The 19,054-nt window shown below is 51.6% G+C and overlaps 1 protein-coding gene across 8 annotated transcripts in view; it reads right to left on the bottom strand.

The window, feature by feature from the left end:
* The window catches only part of TCOF1 (treacle ribosome biogenesis factor 1), a 37,501-nt gene that overhangs the window by 6,783 nt on the left and 11,664 nt on the right, over window positions 1–19,054 (bottom strand). For 2 of the 8 annotated variants that reach the window (XM_060181183.1, XM_060181193.1), the window contains exons 7-21: window positions 17,950–18,168; window positions 16,091–16,303; window positions 15,724–15,942; window positions 15,406–15,621; window positions 14,551–14,721; window positions 14,013–14,204; window positions 11,349–11,471; window positions 11,030–11,173; window positions 10,748–10,957; window positions 9,897–10,004; window positions 5,219–5,405; window positions 3,774–3,895; window positions 2,182–2,295; window positions 1,060–1,282; window positions 566–642 (exon numbers count right to left, since the gene is read on the bottom strand). In XM_060181183.1, coding sequence (XP_060037166.1) covers window positions 566–642; window positions 1,060–1,282; window positions 2,182–2,295; window positions 3,774–3,895; window positions 5,219–5,405; window positions 9,897–10,004; window positions 10,748–10,957; window positions 11,030–11,173; window positions 11,349–11,471; window positions 14,013–14,204; window positions 14,551–14,721; window positions 15,406–15,621; window positions 15,724–15,942; window positions 16,091–16,303; window positions 17,950–18,168 — 2,538 coding nt within the window. The remainder of the gene's footprint in view (window positions 1–565; window positions 643–1,059; window positions 1,283–2,181; window positions 2,296–3,773; window positions 3,896–5,218; window positions 5,406–9,896; window positions 10,005–10,747; window positions 10,958–11,029; window positions 11,174–11,348; window positions 11,472–14,012; window positions 14,205–14,550; window positions 14,722–15,405; window positions 15,622–15,723; window positions 15,943–16,090; window positions 16,304–17,949; window positions 18,169–19,054) is intronic. The other 6 variants (XM_060181200.1, XM_060181214.1, XM_060181211.1 and 3 more) reach the window with 6 other exon arrangements.

Raw genomic sequence — 19,054 nt, 5'->3', positions numbered from 1 at the left:
TAGGCAGCAGGTTAAGGGCACATGCAAAAAGCATAAGGACCAGCGTAAGGATCTCGGTTCGAGCCCCCGGCTCCCCACCTGCAGGGGAGTCGTTTCACAGGTGGTGAAGCAGATCTGCAGGTATCTATCTTTCTCTCTCCATCTTCCCCTCCTCTCTCTATTTCTCTCTGATCTCTAGCAAAGACAACAATAATAACTACAACAACAATGAAAAACAAGGGCAACAAAAGGGGAAATTAAAAAAAAAGCCAGAAAGAAGCTTCCTCTGTTGTTATGGCACCTCCCAGGTGGTGCTGGGGAGCGGCGAGGGGCACAGTGAGGTAGTGAGGTAGTGAGGTAGTGAGGTAGTGAGGCACACTACCTGGTTAAGCTAGCTCTCTAGCCCTAAAGAATGTTTCTCTCTGGGGAATCAGCAGGAATCAAAGTCAGGCCTTTCAGCAGACTTCATGAGCCAGCCACCCCCACACAGCTCAGGGTTCAGACACCCAGCCTGGGTCCCCAGCTTCAAGTATGAAGCCGTTTCTCACCCCCCAGCCCCACTGCCCTGGTCATCCCCTGTATTTACCTGGGATGGCTCCACCATCTCGTCCTCACTGGACTCTGCTGGGGTCTCCTCCACCAAGGTCTCTACAGTGGAAGGGGCTGGGCATGGAGAAGCATAAAGGTCCTGCTGGGGTCCCACTCCCCAGCTCAAGGCTTCCCCTGTTTCCTACTGTCCTTCCTGCCTCCCCCACAAGCCTTCCATGAGCCACAGCATTACAAGTGGGACATCGAGATCTCCAACCTTCCATTCCAGTTCACAAACCCCCAGATACTGCACTGTTTGCCTAGGGATTTGGGGGAGTCTGGTATCAAGAAGCCATGAATGGCTCAATAGCTGAGCCGGAATGCTTCAGACATCATCATTGGGACCAACTTCTTGGTGGGGTTGTACAGATGAGGATACTGAGACCTTCCACCAGACCACAGGATAGGTGGAAGGCCAGAGGGAGGCTGGCTCCATCAAGTCACCCGTTCCTGCCTCCAGACCCTCCCGGCCTTTCCTCCTGGTACCCTCACCCAGCCTAGGGCCCGAGGGGGCATCCTCCTCGCTTCCTGAAGAGCTGCCACTGCTGTCATCACTATCATCCGAGGTCCCTGTGACCTTGGCCTTATGGTAGCCCGAGGGAGTGGCCGTGGTCTGCTGGGCAATCTCAGGCTTCTTTAGCTTGTTGGTTGCATGGGCCAGCAGGGGGGTGCTCTGGGGACTTGTTACAGGGTGTGTTCTGAGAGCACTGCTTATCTGGTTTTGGGAAAGAAGAAAGGAACCATTAGGGGCAGGGCAGTTAGACTTGCTGCTAATGCAACACCTCTGCTGGGGATGGGGACAATGACACACATCAGGAGGGTCATGTTGGGCCCTCTCTTCTACTTTGGGTCCCTGACTTCGTTCTTTTTTTTTCCTTTCATCTTCGTAATTTTTCTTAAAAAAATTGCCACCAGGGTTCTTTCTGGGGATTAGTGTCTGCAGGACAAATCCACTGCTCCCACAAATATTTTCTTTTCCATTAAAAAAAAAAAGAAGAAGAAAAAAGAAAACTAGAGACAAAGAAGTTGAGAAGGGGGAGATCAAAAGAGGGTGAGACACCGACAGACACTGGCAGCATTGTTTCACTGCTCTTGAAGCTTCCCCTGACGGGGACTGGAGTTTGAACTTGGATCTTTGAGCTTGGTAATGTGTGCACTCTACTGGGAGCACCACTGCCCAGGACCTTCCTTATTACTTATTTTTTATGACAATTCTATTTATTTATTTATTTTATTATTATCTTTATATATTTATTGGATAGAGACAGCCAGAAAATGAGGGAAGGGGTGATAGAGAGGGTGAGAGACAGAGAGAGACCTGCAGCCCTGCTTCACCACTTGTGAAACTTTCCCCCTGCAGGCAGGGAGCGGGGGCTTGAACCCAGGTCCTTATGCATTGTAATGTGTGCTCAACCAGGTGCGCCACCACTTAGCTCCATTTCTTATTTATTTACTAACATGAGAGGCAGTGTCACTCAGTCACATGCGATGCTTGGCATCACACTCAGGACCTTATGCTCCTAAAGCCAATATTCTGGCCATGGCACCATCTCCTAGACTGCTATATCTCTGTCCCTGCTGGTATAGGGGCTGGCTCCCTGGCTCTCAGCTCACCCCAGTTGAAGACAGGGTCCTGGCAGCAGTAGGATGGGCCTCACTGGCATTCTGGGCAAGGACCTTCAGGGCGGCCTGGGTCAGTGGGAGGTTGGCTGGAGTCCTCTTTGTCACCTGCGGACAACCAAAGGCAGCCCTGAGACTCTGCTCTCAGGATGTCTCCCATGCACTGGCCAGGTCCTGTGTGGTTAGAGGAAGTAACCATGGTTCTGGAGTGGGGACTGGGGAGTGGCCAGGAGAACAGAATCACCATCTGGACTGAAAAATGATGCCAGACATCAGGTTATAAGCTAATCACATGACTCCTAGAAGAGCAAAGATAGTTCCTGCTCCTGGAAAGGTCCCATCATAGACTTTGCCTTTTCTGGAGACAAGTCTCTAGTATGGGGGCTGCAGCCACCCCCAATTTACTGTGCTGTCTCCAGACCTGTCGGCAGGCAGAGAGAGAGAGAAAGATAAAGAGAGAACTGCTGACAGAGCTGGGTTTCCCACCTCCTTTAGCTGCCTCACTTGGGTTTTCATCCAAATAAAAACCTATTCTGTAACCTGATTTAATATCTTCAAATTCTGTCACTTCATCTCAACCCCATAGTACTTTCCAGGGGGTCCTTGCACTGGGGTGTCCCCTAGATCTGACCCAACTGCTCTTCAGCTTCAAAGCTGCCTCCTTAGGAGGCTACCCTTGCCTGTCCCCTCTAAATCAGGTCACCCCATTATTCTCTAGCTTATGTATTTCCTTCAGAGCACCCACCAGTTGGTGAGTATCTGTGACACTGATTTATTGTAGTAATGCAGACTTGATCTGTGTTTCATTTCTGGCACAGAACCCCTGACACTGAACATTTCCTAAGTGTTGAGGGCAATAAAAGTGTCTCGTGAAGCGAATGAGGTCACTGTTGGAAGCACCCAAGGGAGTGAGGAGACCTGGGTTCTAGCCCTGCTTAGCTCCACACAAGTTTCAGCCCTCCTTCTCATGAAGGGGAAGGGGGTGGTGCTGTTCTATGGTTTGATGCTCTGATATGCTCTTTTTTTTTTTTTAAGATTTTATTTATCTATGAAAAAGACAGGAGGAGATAGAAAGAACCAGACATTACTCTGGCACATGTGCTGCCGGGGATTGAACTCGGGACCTCGTGCTTGTGAGTCCAAAGCTTTATCACTGCACCACCTCTTGGACCATCTCTGATATGCTCTTGTTCCATCATTTTCTGGAGTATGAATTCCTAGCTACTCTGGCTTGGTTTTCAGATAACAGCCAGGGCCAAGTCACAGAGCATGGGTAGTGATGGAGGCTAGAAGAACATTAACGGTCACTGTTAGGAGTCCTAAACACGGGCAACTTTGGTCCATGGTGTTTCAAAACTGGGAGTGAAAACAAAACCCACACCAAACACGCAGCCATGCTAGGGAAGCCAGTGAAGACACAGGGACCTGCTGGCCCTGCCCTGTGCCAAGGCCCCAGAGGAATCCCTCACAGGTAATTTGGAGACCCAGCATCAGGCTCTAGTTAGACTGCCAGTCTGGTGGGCGTGGGCATGGGCAGGGAGCCCCTCACCCATCAACCTGTTTGGCCCTTTTTGCCCACCAGGTACCTGAGTGGCTGGTGCCTCCCGCTTCCTGCTTCTGGATGCCTGGCTGGGTGATGCACTGCTGTTGGCCTGAACGCTGCTGGCTTGGAGGCTGGTGGGCACGGGCCCCAGGCTGGTTCTAAAGGCTGAAATGGAAGAGGGTGGAGCTAAGTCAGGGCAGCACAGAACATCTATGGCCCTTCCCACCCCATCCCAACCCCCTCCCTGCAGCAATACCCAACTCATCCATCCTCCCTGGGGACCCACTACCATGCTCAGGCATGCAGAGTAGATGGATGATCCTTTAATGTCCTCCCCAAGTCTCCCTGGCAGGAGCTGTCACATCCCTGTGTTACAGGGAGATGGTGGTGTTGCTGTGGTGGTGACCCTGGCTTTTCCCATGACCAGCCAATCTCCTTCTTCATAGCAATAGGCCAAATCAGTCTATAAAGTTTATAAAGTCTCTCCAGGAGAATCCCAGGGACAGCCAGGAAGGCCTAGGTACACAGCCTCCACTGTTGTAGGCACACAGAGCCTCAAAGTGCGACCAGACAGAACCCCTGCTCTCTTGATAATGGTGCTGGCCAGGCAGCCATATCATGTTCATGCCATGCACACCAGTAGGCAGCAGGAGTCTTGCTGTGAGCATGCAGTGAAGACAGCTGGGTGTACATACAGCATGGTCTCATTCAGAACCAACAGGTATGCCTTTTGCTACCATAAAGTCAACAATACAAATTTTTAAGCAATTATTATTCAAGGTGGAGGCCCCCCCCCACTTCCCTTTTGTGCTAATCTGTATCTCTTAGTCTACAGCAAGAGCAGGTGGGATTAATATTCTCACGGGAACTAGTACAACAGAAACATGATAATATCTAATAATAAAAACTATTCTAATAAAAAACACCGGCACAGTATGGATTGGGTATTGAACTCTCAAATTATGAGGTTCTGAGTTTAATCCCTGGCACTGCATGTGCCAGAGTGCTGCTCTAGTTCTCTCTATCATAAATAATAACATAACTCTTTATTAAAAATAACAACAAAAAAAGTAGTGGTTACTGCCAAAACTATATTCTTAGGAGTCAGACATCCCAAATCTGGTCTTGCCTCCCATTATTAGGTGGAACCCTTCCCTGTAGTATCTGCTTGGGGACTAACTAATGTCCTTTACATGCCTCCAGGAGTGGGAGGTTCACCACAAGCTCTCCCTAACGCAGGTAGTTGCTATAAAGCTCAGACTGTAGCAATTGCAGTGGCAGAGAAGCCCTGATGAGTGTGCAATGCTTGGTCATCCAGGGAGCAGACCTGAGCCACTCCCCATCAGGAAGAGTCATCGCAGGGCTCAGAGACCTCTCACCCCCTCATCCCAGACCCTTGAGCACACTCAATATGTGATACTGCCAGATGCTCTTCCTGTAAACCTCAATAGGAGTGGGGGGCGGGGGGAGAATTATGCCTGTGCTCACCGGGTGTGGAGCACTGCGTGGCAGGGATCACATCCTCATCCTCGCTCTCCGAGGAGGAGCTCTGGGCTGTGCTCTCCGAGGCCCGGGCCTTCCTTGCAGCACTTGCAGCCTGGGCTCTCGCAGGGGTGGCCGCCGGGCCAGCAGGACTGCGATTAGGGTCGACAAAAATCAGAGGGGTTTTAATCACCTTGAAAAACAAAAAACAAAATCCCCCAGTGATTAAAGGCTTGACCTGGGGGAGAAGGGAATGGGGGTGGGGGTAGGGCGTGTTCTAGGAGGCAAAGGATGGGGGGGTGGCGGCGGGGTAATACAGCACTTCACAGCTCACAGGGCCCTTCTGTCACTCACTCAAAGGCCGTGGGACCAGGTACAATGAACAGATGGGAGAACCAAAAGGCCAGAGAGGGGAAGAGAGCTACCCACAGTCACTCAGACTGATGGAATTCAACTCAGTTTTCTTCCTTCACCTCTCACTGACTTTACACAGATACCTAGAGCGGGGAGTTCAAACCTGAAGGTTCCTGCACCCCCTCACCTCCCTGGTTGTTAAGACATGCAGTGGTTTGCAACCTGGCTGCCCTCAATCAGGGACCCATGGGCAAAGCACTCAGGGTGAGGGCACCACATGAAGATACAAGGCTCTGACAGTCCAGTGCTGTCTGTTTGACCACACCAAATACATATCTAAAATAAAATAATAACAATAAAAAAACATGAGACAAACCAGGGGAATGAGAAGGCTCACACTTTCAGGATAACACTGTATTGTGGTTGTGCTTCAAGTCTTTTTATTTTTATTTTTTTTATTAAGGACAAGGGATGTCCTGGTGGAGGGGATGGTAGGTTTGTATTGGGGTATCAAGGAACTGAGTATAGTGTTTGGAAGTGTAAGTGCTGAGAGGTAGGGAGGAAGAGAGCACCAGCGCCTCCCTACCACATCCTGGTTTTCTTTCTTTTTTAAAAAAAGATTTTATTTATTTATTTATTAATGAGAAAGATAGGAGAGAGAGAGAGAGAGAGAGAGAAAGAACCAGACATCACTCTGGTATGTGCTGCCAGGGATTGAACCCAGGACCTCATGCTTGAGAGTCTAGTGCCTTAGCCACTGCGCTAACTCCTGGACCACACACATCCTGGTTTTCTAAGGCCCAGTCTGTCTTGTTTCCCATTCCCCTCAGAGAATGGTCCAAGTCAGAACTGGTCCTAGTCCTGCTCCTTCTCAGGACAGTGGGGGAGGCCCAGGGCAGCAGGAGGGAGTCCGGGCACTCTGTCACAATAGCATGGGGCCCATTTCGACAGCCTGGCTTAAGCCCTGTCAGTCAAGCAGCAAGGGGCCTGCCCGAGGCTGGAAATTGAGCTGGGCTTGGCCCTTCCTCCCCCTTGCCTGCTCAGAGCTGCCACTTCCAGAGCCTTCCTTCCCACGTGATGAAATGGAGAAGGATGCAAAGTGGGAGAAGGCTTACAGCTGAGGGGGGGGGGGGATCTATATATATGTGAGAAGACAGAGGAACAGATTGTCGGGGACGGAGGGAGGCAGCGAACCCACTGCGGCAAACAATAGCGTCTGGGATGTTAAAAGCAGCTCAGCAGCAAAAGCCGCCGCCGCCGCCTCCTCTGTGTTTCACCTGCCCACGCTGGCCTCTGGGTTGTGGGGGTGGGGTGGGGAGGCTTAGGGGGCCAGTTATGGAAGGCAGGGGACAGGGCAAAAAAGACGCCCGAGTCCGGGCCCCGGTCAGGCCAGGACAGTGAGGTTCACAGGGTCTGAGGAGACACACTTATTATCTCCCCCTGTAGCTGGGCCCCACTATGTGCATCAGCCTCCAAGTGTCAGGAGCCTCTGTTTCTCACCTGCTGGAAGGGTTCTTAGCAAATCCCACCCTGGCTTACTGAAGGGGCTCCCTGCACAGTGCAGAGCACAGTACACACTGGGCACCAGGTGACACCCCCTCCCCCCACCAAGCAGAAGTGGGGTGCCTTTCTGAATGAACAATGGTTTCACCTCCTTGCCAAGTGCTAGTCGGGCAGGAGCCAGCAATAACATTGAGGGCTCCCTTCCTACTACTACTACCAAATGTGGGGGTCCCCCTCTGAGAGATGAGCTGAGGCCAGCACAATAGTGTCTTCTTTCAGTCTAAGGTGGTGGGGGTAACCCCCCTGACAAGGAACAAAGTGGCAGCGAAAGCTGTAGATCCTGAGGGCAGCTCACCAGGTAGGGTGCATGCACTGCCATGCACGTGACCTGGGTTCAAGTACTGGCATACTAGGGGAGAGTGTTATGGTGGCACTTGGGGACGTCCCAGTGCTAGAGTCCTCTCCACACACTTGAGAGTCTCTTTGTATAGCCATTACGCTGTCACAGTCTGTGAGTGATGGAATTGAGCCCATGTAAATCCCCTGGCAATGAGCCCCCCCATATACAAAAGAAGAAGGGGAGGTGAGATTCTCTCTCTTTTTAAATATTTATTTATTCCCTTTTGTTGTCCTTGTTTTACTGCTTTAATTATTGATGCCGTTATTGTTGGATAGGACAGAGAGAAACGGAGAGAGGAGGGGAAGACAGAGAGGGGGAGAGAAAGACAGACACCTGCAGACATACTTCACCACTTGTAAAGCAACTCCCCTGCAGGTGGGCATTCTTACACTGGTCCTTGTGAGTTGCGCCACCTGTGCTTAACCCCACTGCACTACTGCTCAACTCCCCAGGGGAGGTGAGAATCTTGTGGTAGGCCCACCTCAGGGGTCAAGCCACTGAGGCTGGAGATGACAAATGACAAGTAACAACAGACAGAAGCCGAGCCACAGGCCACCCCCTGAAGTGTCATCTCTCCAAGCAAAAGGGTGGCTCTAACCCCTGCAGGTGGGGAGACTGAGGCACAGTCTTCTGCTCCCAGCAGCTTTGCCCAACCTGCCTGCCTTCCTTCTCCCCACTGGTGGGCTAATAATAAAAGCAGAGCAAGACTTGTCAATAGAAGCACTCTATAAATGTCCAGTAATGATGATGATGATAATTAGTGGGCTGGGGAGTAGGAGCCCCCCTTAGAGGGGGCCTCAGCATCCGAAGGCTGTGCCGTCTCCCCATAACCTTCCTGGGGAATGCACACACTGCGACTATTTTCCTTCCCCTCCTTCTTTTTTAATAGGGACTCCAGAATCTTCAGGACTAACGTACCAATTAAATGGTTCAGTTTAAGCATGATGTTCATTTTAATTGTGTTAGTCCACCCCCGCAGAGAAGGGGGAAGCGGCCCCCTCCTTCCCAGCTGTTGGAGCTCCTGCTCTGAGGAGGAAGCCTCCCAAAGGCTCAGAGAATGTGGTGAGGCCAAAGGTCCCACTGACTATCTTCATGGTGTTTCAGTAGCAGAAGCAGGGTCAGGTCAGAGGCTAGAAGGCCTGGACTCAAACAACAGGACTGACCACTGCCATTGGCCATGTGATACCGAGCCTCATTCTTGTCTTCAAATGGGAGCAGAAGGATCTGCCCTTGGGGGACTGGTTTAGGATTAAGCAAGCATGGGGCTTAGCACAGCGCCTGGCACACCAGAAGCGGCTGTGTTCATCAGCTTACTAGTTACTGATCTATGCTATTGGGAGACAGAGGCAGAAACACTCGTCTCTGGGGTATGCAGGCTCCCTAAGGGATGGCCAGCCTGTGGTATGAAACATGTGAGGGATGGTTAAAGGGACCCCACAGATCTGGGAGCTGTAGGACACCAGAATCTCTCAGGGGCCTGGAGGTGAGAGGAGAATCAAGGGCAGTGCTACCCGTTGGAAAGGCCTGGGCTTCACAGGGTAGTTGGGACACTAGCCAGGTAGACTCAGGCCTTGAGAATTAGAAAATCAACCAAGTACCCATATGCCTAAGTGTTGGAGTGACCAGTCCTGCCAATAGGCCCAAACTTCCAACAGGAAGGAGAGGGTGTCAGGGCTGGCATCTATCAGGTCATGGGAATTTGGGGTTTTTCTCACTCCAACTCATAGGACATTGATTCCTAGTATGAAAGGGGCAACAGACCATGTCCATCTGTGAAGTCTAGCACTCACTCTCAGAGGACCTCAGATGCAGTGGGAGGGGTACCCCCTAACATGTCATAGTTGAGCCTCTATAACTCCGACCGGCCACGACATGCCAGGGTCATACAGTTAGTTTGGAGGTGAGAAAATATGCTTGGACCCTACACTGCTCAGTAGCATTAGTGAGGTTGTTAAAAGAATGTGTCAAAATAGCACACAGGGCTGGAGAGACAGCATAATGGTTCTGCAGAAAGACTTTCATGTCTGAAGCTCTGAGGTCTCAGATTCAATCCCCTGCACCACCATAACTCAGGCTGAGCAGTACTCTGGGAGAAAAAAAAAGGCAGTGCTTGGGGACCAGGTGGTGGCACACTTGATTAAGTACATGCAGTACTAAGTGCAAGGATCTGGGCTGGAGTGTGTGTGTGTGTGTGTGTGTGTGTGTGTGTGTGTAATGCTTCACAAAAGGCGAAGCAGGTTTGCAGGTGTCTTTCTCTTCCTCTCTACACCCCGCCCCCCCAATTTCTCTCTTATATTAAATAAAATAGAGGAAAAAAAAAAGGCAGTCCTCTGCAAATTGTGAAGTGCTGTTGAGTGGGAAAGGCCTGCCCTCATCCCATACTCACTGGGCCTGCACTGAGGTCCTCAGGGAAGGGGCGTGACTTACCTGGTTCTCCAGCAGCTCCTTGTGGCTATTTTCTAAGGAACCCGCTGTGGTTTTCTCTGTAGCTGCTGGGGTCTGCGTCTTGCTTTTGGGTGTTGTAGAATTAGTCTTCTGAGGGGATAAGCACATGGTAGGAGGTAGGGATGTCAGTTGAGGGGGCTAGTATAGGGGCAGCATCTAGTGGGCATGGATCTCACGCAGGCTGGCTCTCCAGGAAGGTAGAGCAGTTTCTTTCTCGAGGTACACATGCCCTGCAGACATGGGGAACAGACTGCCCTGCTCTGCCCGCCTCCTTCCAGAACCAACTCTGAACTTGGCAGTCCAGGTACCATGGGCCAGGCATTCGAGCAAGAGGGGACAGAGTGGCCTGGGCCAGGGTCATGCGAGCTAGTCACATCAGGCTGCAACACTCCCAGATATATGCAGGCGTTGGTTAAGTGTTCTGCTATCTGCTATGTCCTCATACCAACAGGGTTGGGGTGGAGAGCAGCTGAGTGGAAAATGAAGTTGGGGTGTCGGAAGGAAGGGGAAAACCCTGGTGAAGCCAGGTCAGGGAGGCTCTAGGCCAGGTGTGGAGGGCTCCCCCTGTCACCACTCAGGCCAGAGACAGGTCTCCAAATACTATGGACTAGAAGTTAACAGTAGGTAAATTGTTGGACTCTCAAGCATGAGGTCCTGAATTTGATCCCTAGCATTGCATCTGCCAGAGTGATGCACAGGTTTCCAACTACTACCATTCTCTCATCAATATAAAAAATTCAGAGGATGGTAGCAGACTCTGATCTTCTAAGTCTTGGACAGAGCAGTGATGTTGCGGGGAGCCCAGCACGGCAGCTGCTCCTTATCGGCCTCACCTGGGCTGGGGTCAGGAGGGTCTGTGCCTCTCCTTCGCTGTCTGACTCCTCCTCACTGCTGCTCTCAGTGGAGTCTTCCTCTGGCTTCCCACCCTGGGCAGCGGTGGGGCCCGTTTTCATAGCGAGCGGTGGGTTGGCCCCTTTTTGGGGGGACACCTTGGCAGGGGCTGGGACACTTCTGACCTGGGGGGCCTTCCCTGAGGGCTTTGCCTGCAGTGAGGAACAGAATTAGGGGAAGGAATCCAGAGTGCTTGGTCTGCTCTCCATCCTTCAGGGCCTCACCTGAGTGGGGGCTGTTCCCTCCGCATCTGAGTCCTCCTCACTGCTCTCTGAGTCCTCCTCCGCTGCCTTCCCAGTAGCTGGCCCTGACGTCTGGCCTTGCACGGAGACAGTGCTGTTCTGGGGGGTTCTGACTGGTGATTTCACCTGAATGACGAGGTGATAGAGTTGGGGAAGAGACTGTGGACAGCCCAGGGCTGTTCCATGGCCTGATGGTGAGCAGCTGCTCCTGCCCTTGAAGTTTCTTCCCATCCAGGCTGGGGTCTCTGTTTGGTTCTCCTCTCTGCCCGCCCCCCTGCCCCTGTGGCTCCTGTTTACTTGCCTTGTCTTGGGACCCCTGTTTGGCCTGAGCAATGTCAGTGACCTTTCCAGGAGTTGAAACTGCCCCTTTGGGTAGGGCCCCTCTGGGTGAGACTGGGCTGGCTTTGGGCTGAGGGGTCTTCACCTGGGGAGAAGGGGATTAAGGATGGTGGGTGAGATGCAGTGGAGGTGTGGAGAGGTTAGCCAAGGACGCTGGCTCCTTCACCACAAATTGTCTGAAACTGAGCCAATTGTTTTGACTTCTCTGGACTCCCCTCCTCAGAAAGTGGGGGTACAATGCCCACTCACAGTTGCTGGGAGGATTCGGTGAGGGAGTCAGTGGCTAACAGCTGGAGTGAAAGCAGTTATTTTAGCCTACAAGGTGGGAGTCAGGTATGACAATGACAGAACAAGCTAGAAAATCACTGCTCTAGAGTCAGGCAGTGGCACACTTGATTGAGTACACAGGTGACTATGTGAAAGGACCCAGGTTCCAGCTCCTGGCCCCTACCTGCAGGGTGGGAGTGGGGGTGGGGAATTCATGAGCTGTGAAGCAGTGCTGCAGGTGTCTATCCAAAATGCAAAACATTAAGAATCTGTTGGGTTTGACCTCTGGAAGCCAGCTGAGGCTACATCTTCTAACAAAGATGAGGCTCCAAGGTGGGCAGGCATCCGGAGAGATTAGTATCTGTTTTTTTACCCTGAGAAAGGCCTCAAGAGCCTAACTGTTTGTGTTCAGAAGTTGAGGAGGCAAAAGCCCTAGAGGCAGACCCAGTACTGACCCTCTCTGGCTGAGCTGGAACAAGTCTTCTATCAGCTTCTGTAAACTCCCACTTCCTCCCCCCAAAACCCCAAGCAAATGAACACCCAGGTCATGGTGCAGGTGGGAGGCTCAGACAGGAAGACAAATATTTAAGGGATCAGCACATAGCTTTGCCAGGAATTGCTTTGAAGTGTCTGCAGCCTAGGAAAGGGAGATCAGATCAGATCCCGCCTGGGGTGTGTATAACATCAGTATGGAAATTGTAGGACAGCAAGCAAGAAGGAGAAAAAAAAAATCCATAGAAAATGTGTGCTTTGTGCAGGGAAAAGAGATGACTAATTTCTGAGTGGTTATTGAAAAGAAAAGCAGAGTGGTAATTAAAAATAATAAACAGTGGGTGGGTAAGCACAGGGAGGGAACTGCTTTTAGACTGAGAGAGGACTCTGTTCCACACCAGCCCAGCCCACCCTTTGAGAGAGTATGAGAGCTTGGTGGCTGCAGGGCAAAGTGGCAGGAAAGATGGGTGAGAACTGATTTCTAATTCAGGAGGGAGTGGTCAGAGCCCTGGTGGATACCATCACTTGCCAGAACATGGAGCTAGGACTTGACCCCAAACCCCATTTCCCACCACGTCCCCCCAGTGTGCCCAGCTCAATATTCTGCTTAGAGAGAGGCTCACCCAGGCTAGGCATCCTTCCAACGCCTGACCTCTGTACAGCCTGGAACATTGCACCTGACTAATGTTTTTTTTTTTTTTTTCCCTCCAAGGTTATCACTGGGGCTTTCCGTTATCACTGCCTGCCCTATGAATCCACTGCTCCTAGAAGCCATCTTTTTTCCACCGTTGTTGTTGGATAGGACAGGGAGAAATAGAGTGAGGGGAAGACAGAGAGGGGAAGGGAAAGATAGACACCTGCAGACCTGCTTCACCGCTTGTGAAGCCCCCCCCCCCCGTTGATTTTTTTTTTAACCCACAGACTAGATACTACTTGCTGCAAGGAGCTTTCCTCCTGAAAACCACCCCATCATGCTCTGTTAGCCCAGGTATTCAGCCCTCTAGTACCATCTGTATGTAGGCTTACAAGGCTGGGAACCCTCGAGGGATAGGGTTATAGGAGCCTCACAGCAGATGGAGGCACGTGGCCAGCACAAGAACTCACAAAAGGCCACAGAGGAGACTCTGGGGCTCTGAGGAGCAGAGGAAGTGGTGAAGGGCTGAGTGCTGATTGTCTGTGAAGTTTCTGCACCTGAAGGGCAAGGGAAATTTCAGTGCTGTGGCACTGAAAATTTCTTTCCCTGGCTCTCTATCTGAAAAGTCAGCCTAAAGCAATGGCACCCTGGAGAGAGAGAGAGAGAGAGAGAAGAGAAGGGGGTGGGTGGGTGCAACTCAGTCCCCAGATGCTACTAGAGCTATATTGTGGCATAAAATTATAAGGTGTTTTTTTTTTTTTTTTTTTTTTACCAGGCTGATAGAATAACGACAGTTCAGAGGTAAGCCAGTGAAAACCTCTGGGTTTAAGATATTTGCAAATGCAAAAACTAGCAGTCAGCTTCTAGTCATTCTGAATGAGAATATCAGGGGTAAGGCTGCCTGCCACCCCTCGCAATTGAGTAGGGCAGAAATCTGCCCATGACACCAAGGTGGCTAGTGATGCCTATTTTCCCTCAAAACCCAGCTTCAGTTGAAGGGGACATAACCCGTGCACTTCTGCCCTGCAGCAGGCAGCTGGTTCTCTTTGCTGACATGCCTTCGTGTCTCACCTTTGAGGTAGTTGCCTACTGTTCACTGCGCACCTTTCTCTCGGTGACTATTTCTTAATTTGTTTACTCCAACAAACATGCTACACCCTTTGCTGTGTTGCCTTTTTTTCTCCCAGACCCCCTGGAGGTATCCTAGAGATATATCTTCAAGACAGGCCTCACCTGGGTTGGAGCCTGGGCGGCATCCTCACTGTCCGATTCTTCCTCGCTGCTCGAGTCCTGATGAGTCTCGGTTTTGACCTGGGTCACAGCAGGCCCCTTCCCAGGGAGTGGCGGGGTGGAGCCTGACTTCGAGGACCCTGTGGCGACTGATGGGGCAGCTTTCACAGGTGGACTTTTCCCCACTGACTTCACCTGGAATGCCCGGAGAAGAGTGTCACAGGTGCTGACAGGAGTCACCAAACACATGGCTAGGGGTGTTTAGGTTGGAAGACCAGGTGGCTTGGCTTGCCATGGGGTCGGAGCACCCACGGTGGCAGCCTTGGCACATGTAGAGTAACAGAAGTAACTTTCCTGGGGGGAGACCTTGGTGTGAGGAGTCTGCACTCTAGTTTGGGCTGAGGGGTCCCGGAAGTCAGAAGCTGGAGCAAGAAAGGGCATTCAGACTCTGCTTCAGTGTGGACCCCCACTGTTCCCCATCCCACAGGGTCCTGAGAACTGAAAAGTGGGTGGGTAGTTTGGGGTCATTCTGTGGCTTCACCTGAGCTGTGGAGTCCTCTTCCTCACTGTCTGACAACTCTGTGCTGCTGTCTGAGTCCTCCTTGGCTCTTTTTGCCTTGACCTGGGAGACGACAGACCCTGTATTTTGAGGGGGCCTCTTGGCAGGACTTGAGGTGAGTTTGACCTGGAGAACTTTCCCCGAGGACTTGGCCTGAAGTGAGAGATGGAAGGACAGGAACCCAAGCAGAACTGTGTGTGGAGAGATGCTAGTTGGGGTCCCATTAGCTGGTATCTTCCCTCTCTGCTGCTACTACCTCACCCCTCAACTTTTCTGCCTGTGCCATGGAGGCCACAGACCCTGACTTCTTAGGAGTGAAAGGAAAGCCTTTCATTGAGGGCCTGTGCCCATGGCTGAACTTGCTCTGGCCTAGGAGTTTTTCTTCAAGGCCTTCACCTGCAGTAACATAAGGCAGGGGCCACGGAGGGGGACCTGAGTGTGTAGACATCAGGTGAGTTCCAGGTATTTACCTACCTATCTCCTTCTCTCAGTTAACATGTATATTTTTATTAGTCATGTTTCTTTTTACTTGGGCTAAAAACTCATTCTGCAACATTGTGCATATTTATTTCATCTACTATGCAGCAACTTTCTTTCTAGTTTACTTTGTCCTCATAGTGGGGATTGTTGCCATTTTTATTATGATACATAGTATCTGACCTGCATTTCTCTGAAAGATAGCTATGGGACGGTTTTTGCTCTTAAGTGCAAAATAAAGAACAGAAAAACACGAGTTTGTGAAAAAGTAGTCAAATAGTTGCTAAGACTTTGTGAGAATTAGGATGGTTATCCTGGGGGGGGGGGGGGGGGACACATATGCATGTCCTCCAGTCTCACCTGAGCTGGGTTCACCACCACCGGGGCCTCCTCTTCACTCTCTGACTCCTCCTCACTGCTGCTCTCTGAGTCCTCCTGCTTCCCTGCCTGGGCCTTGACCTGGGTGGCAGTGGGCCCTGTCCTGCTTGGGGGCAGTGGAGGGGTATCTTTCCTGGGGGAGTCCTTGGCGGGAGCTGAAGCAGCCTTCACCTGGGTGATCTTCCCTGAAGGCTTCCCCTGGAGAGAAAAAGAGGGAGCACGGAGGATGTGAGGAGACATTACAGCCCAAGCAGGGCTGACATCAACACAGACTAGAGCGAGGAGGGGAGCCGGTCTCACCTGAGGTGGGGTCTTGGCAGCTGGGGTCTCTTCCTCACTGTCTGATGAGGACTCCTCACTGCTGCTTTCTGAGTCCTCCTGCTTCCCAGCCTGAGCTTTAACCTGGGCAGCCGTGGGCCCTGTCTTGCTAGAGAGGGTTGGGGGACCCCCTTTCCTTGGGGATTCCTTGGTGGGGGCCGAGGCAGCCCTGACCTGGGGGTTCTTCCCAGCAGGTGTCACCTGAGCAAAAGAAACAAAGGGGAGGGTGTAAGGAGGCACCAGAAGTCAGGCAGGGCCAGTCCACTCGGAGCTCTTGGGCTGTGTGGAATGGGAGACGCATCTATAGAGGAATGGGAGGCTGCAGGTTGTGTGACTTGAGAGGCCTCACCTGCACTGGGGTCCTGGCAGCTGGGGTCTCTTCCTCACTGTTAGATGTTTCCTCACTGCTGCTCTCTGAGTCCTCCTTGGGCTTCTCTGCCTGGGCCTGTGTGGGTGAAGGTCTTGCCTTCCCAGGGAGTGCTGGGGTGGCCCTTTTCCCAGGGGTGCCCTTGGCAGGACTTGAGGCAGCTCCAACCTGGGCAGCTTTCTCCACAGCCTTCGCCTAGTAAGGAAAAGGGCAAGCTGTTCCCCTCTTCCTCACCTTCTGGTGATGCCTAAAGGATAGAGACCCTCAAGAGCCCTCTGCTTCTTCCTTCATTCCCCACTTTGACTGGGGCTTAGGCTGGGACACTCAGCTTCATGCTCTCTTGTTCCTGGGGCCCTCAGACCCCATGCAGTCCCCTGCACTACCGTAAGTTACAGCTGAGCTGTGATCTGGTTAAAAAAAAAATTACTCTATGGGGACCAGAGAGGTAGCTCACCTGGGAAGACCCCACCTGCTATGCCATGTGGGCGACCCAGGTCTGAGCCCCACATGGGAGGTGCTATGATGATGGAGGGGAGGAGGTTCCAGTGCTGTGACTTCTCTCCCTCTCTATTAGAAAAAGTGATAATGGAGCAGTGAAGCCCATTGTGAAGAGGGAAAAGTCAGTAACTTTGACTGCTCCCCCCCACCCACCCAAGGAAAAAAAAAAGCTATCCTGAGAAGAGACAGGCAGCTTTATGCAGGGTCTGTCTAGGTTAAAAAATGTGGTGTTGGAGCTCCGAGCTTGTGTGACAGCACTGCTCCTAGACCAACTTTGCTTTACTTTAGACAGAGGAGAGACACCAGGACACTATTCCATCAACCACGGAGTGTCACTCAGAGCTGAGGCTTGAAGTCAGAGCCTCACATATGGTGAGGCATGTAGTCTCCTAGGTTAGCTATCTTTTTTTTTTTCCCCGTATATTTATTTATTTTCCCTTTTGTTGCCCTCATTTTTTTTATTGTTGTAGTTATTATTGATGTCGTTGTTGTTAGATAGGACATAGAAAAATGGAGAGAGGAGGGGAAGACAGAGAGGGAGAGGGAAAAATAGACACCTGCAGACCTGCTTCACTGCCTGTGAAGTGACTCCCCTGCAGGTGGGGAGCCGGGGGCTTGAAACGGGATTCTTAAGCTAGTCCTTGCACTTTGTGCCCCCTGTGCTTAACCCGCTGCACTACCGCCTGACTCCCTTAGCTATCTTTTTTAGCCAATAGGAAGAAAGTAGGCATGACAGAATTCACACTTGGGATCCCAGCTTTGGATGCTATTTTGAGGGGTAGAAATGTAGCTCCTTGGTATGGCAAGCCTGATCTTATAGGGGAACAGTACCCTGAACCGCCAATTCCCACCTCAGGACCTCAGCACCTGCCATATTCATTCCCTGGAATGACACCTTGGCCCAGTGCCACACGGCTCCATCTTCCCTTTCCTCCCAAGTCCATGCCCCAGGGTGTTCTCAAAAGCCTGCCCTCAGTACCATTTAAGTAGCCCTTCCTCTAGCCTTTGTGCCTCAAACAAAAACCGTGAGTCTTACTGACTGTGACCATTTCCTTCCTTTTATCCTCCCTTTATGCCCTGGGTGTGACACATTCCTCTGAGAGGCAGGGGCTGAGCCTGATGGCCTCCTTCAGTGGAAGTGTAGGGCCCCCTCTCAGCAGTCATTGGAGGCTCTACCTGGTCAAGAAGGGCAGTTTCTGAGGGGACTGAAGCAAGCCTACTGCTGCCTCCCTTCACCTACTCCCCAGGTTCTTCCCTGGCAGTCACACTGGTCTCCAGGGACCAAGGGGAGCCCTAGACCGCTGGGGGGAGGTGAGCATGAGGCAGACCTTATTGGACCTCACCTGGAGAGGAGTCCTCACGGGGGCCTCCTCCTCACTCTCAGACTCGTCTTCACTGTCCTCTGAGTCTTCTGGCTTCTTGGTGCTGCCAACTGCAGCCAGGGCACCTTTTTGGGGTATTGTTTCTGCCTTCCCAGGGGTCAGGGCTCTCTTTTGCCCTGAAGATTCCTTGGCAGGTGTGGGTAAGGCTTTCACCTGAGGGGGCTTGACGGGGGGTTTCATCTGGAGAAAGAGGCTGAAATTAGTGCGGCAATAACTTTTATCCCTAAGGGGGTTACTTACTGGTTTATGCTTCTATAAAATATGTATTATTTGATAGGACAGAGAGCAATTGAGAAGCAAAGAGGACATAGAGAGGATGAAAGAGACGCCTGTAGGCCTGCTTCACCACGCATATAGCCCCCCTGGCCCCACAGGTGGGAATACAGGATTTGATCCTGGTTCCCTGTGCATGGTAATGTGTACACTCAACTAGATGTGCCACTGCTCCCCCCCCCCCACCACTTTTTACATAGAAACACAGAGAGACCAACAGACTGCAGCACCAAAGCTTCCATCAATGCACTGGAGGCCAGACTCCAATCTGGTTGAGCACATAGCGAAGCAGTGTACTACCTAATTGAGCTACTCTGGCGGCCTGACGAGGCATCTATAATGTCCTTTCCCAATGCCATCAGATTCTCAAACATCCCCAAGAGGTATACTGTCACTATTCCCATTTTCCAGGATGGAAATCAAGACCAGTGTCTCTCTGTTTGGAACCCTACCACACTCCCCATGGCCCCTAGAATAAAACCTGAGCTGAAGCTAGAGAGCTAACTTCTGGGGTAGAGTGCCTGCCTTGTCATGTGCATGGCTCAGGTTTGAGCCCTGGTGCCACATGAAAGTGGCTATGGCACTGGAGGAAGCTCTTGCACTGTGGTTTCCCTTTCTTTGTCTCTCTATCTGGGTCAGGTGGAGGAGCACGATGGCTAGGCAAAAGACTTTCACGCTTGAGGCTTTGAAGTCCCAGATCCAATGGGAGGTGGGAAGGTGGTGGAAAATGGGTGTGCAAAACAAGCAGCCAAACACACACACACACACACACACACACACACACTTACATAAA

Source organism: Erinaceus europaeus, chromosome 2 (assembly GCF_950295315.1).
Source record: "Erinaceus europaeus chromosome 2, mEriEur2.1, whole genome shotgun sequence".
Lineage (NCBI taxonomy): Eukaryota > Metazoa > Chordata > Mammalia > Eulipotyphla > Erinaceidae > Erinaceus > Erinaceus europaeus.
This window is presented reverse-complemented; position numbering and strand designations above follow the sequence as displayed.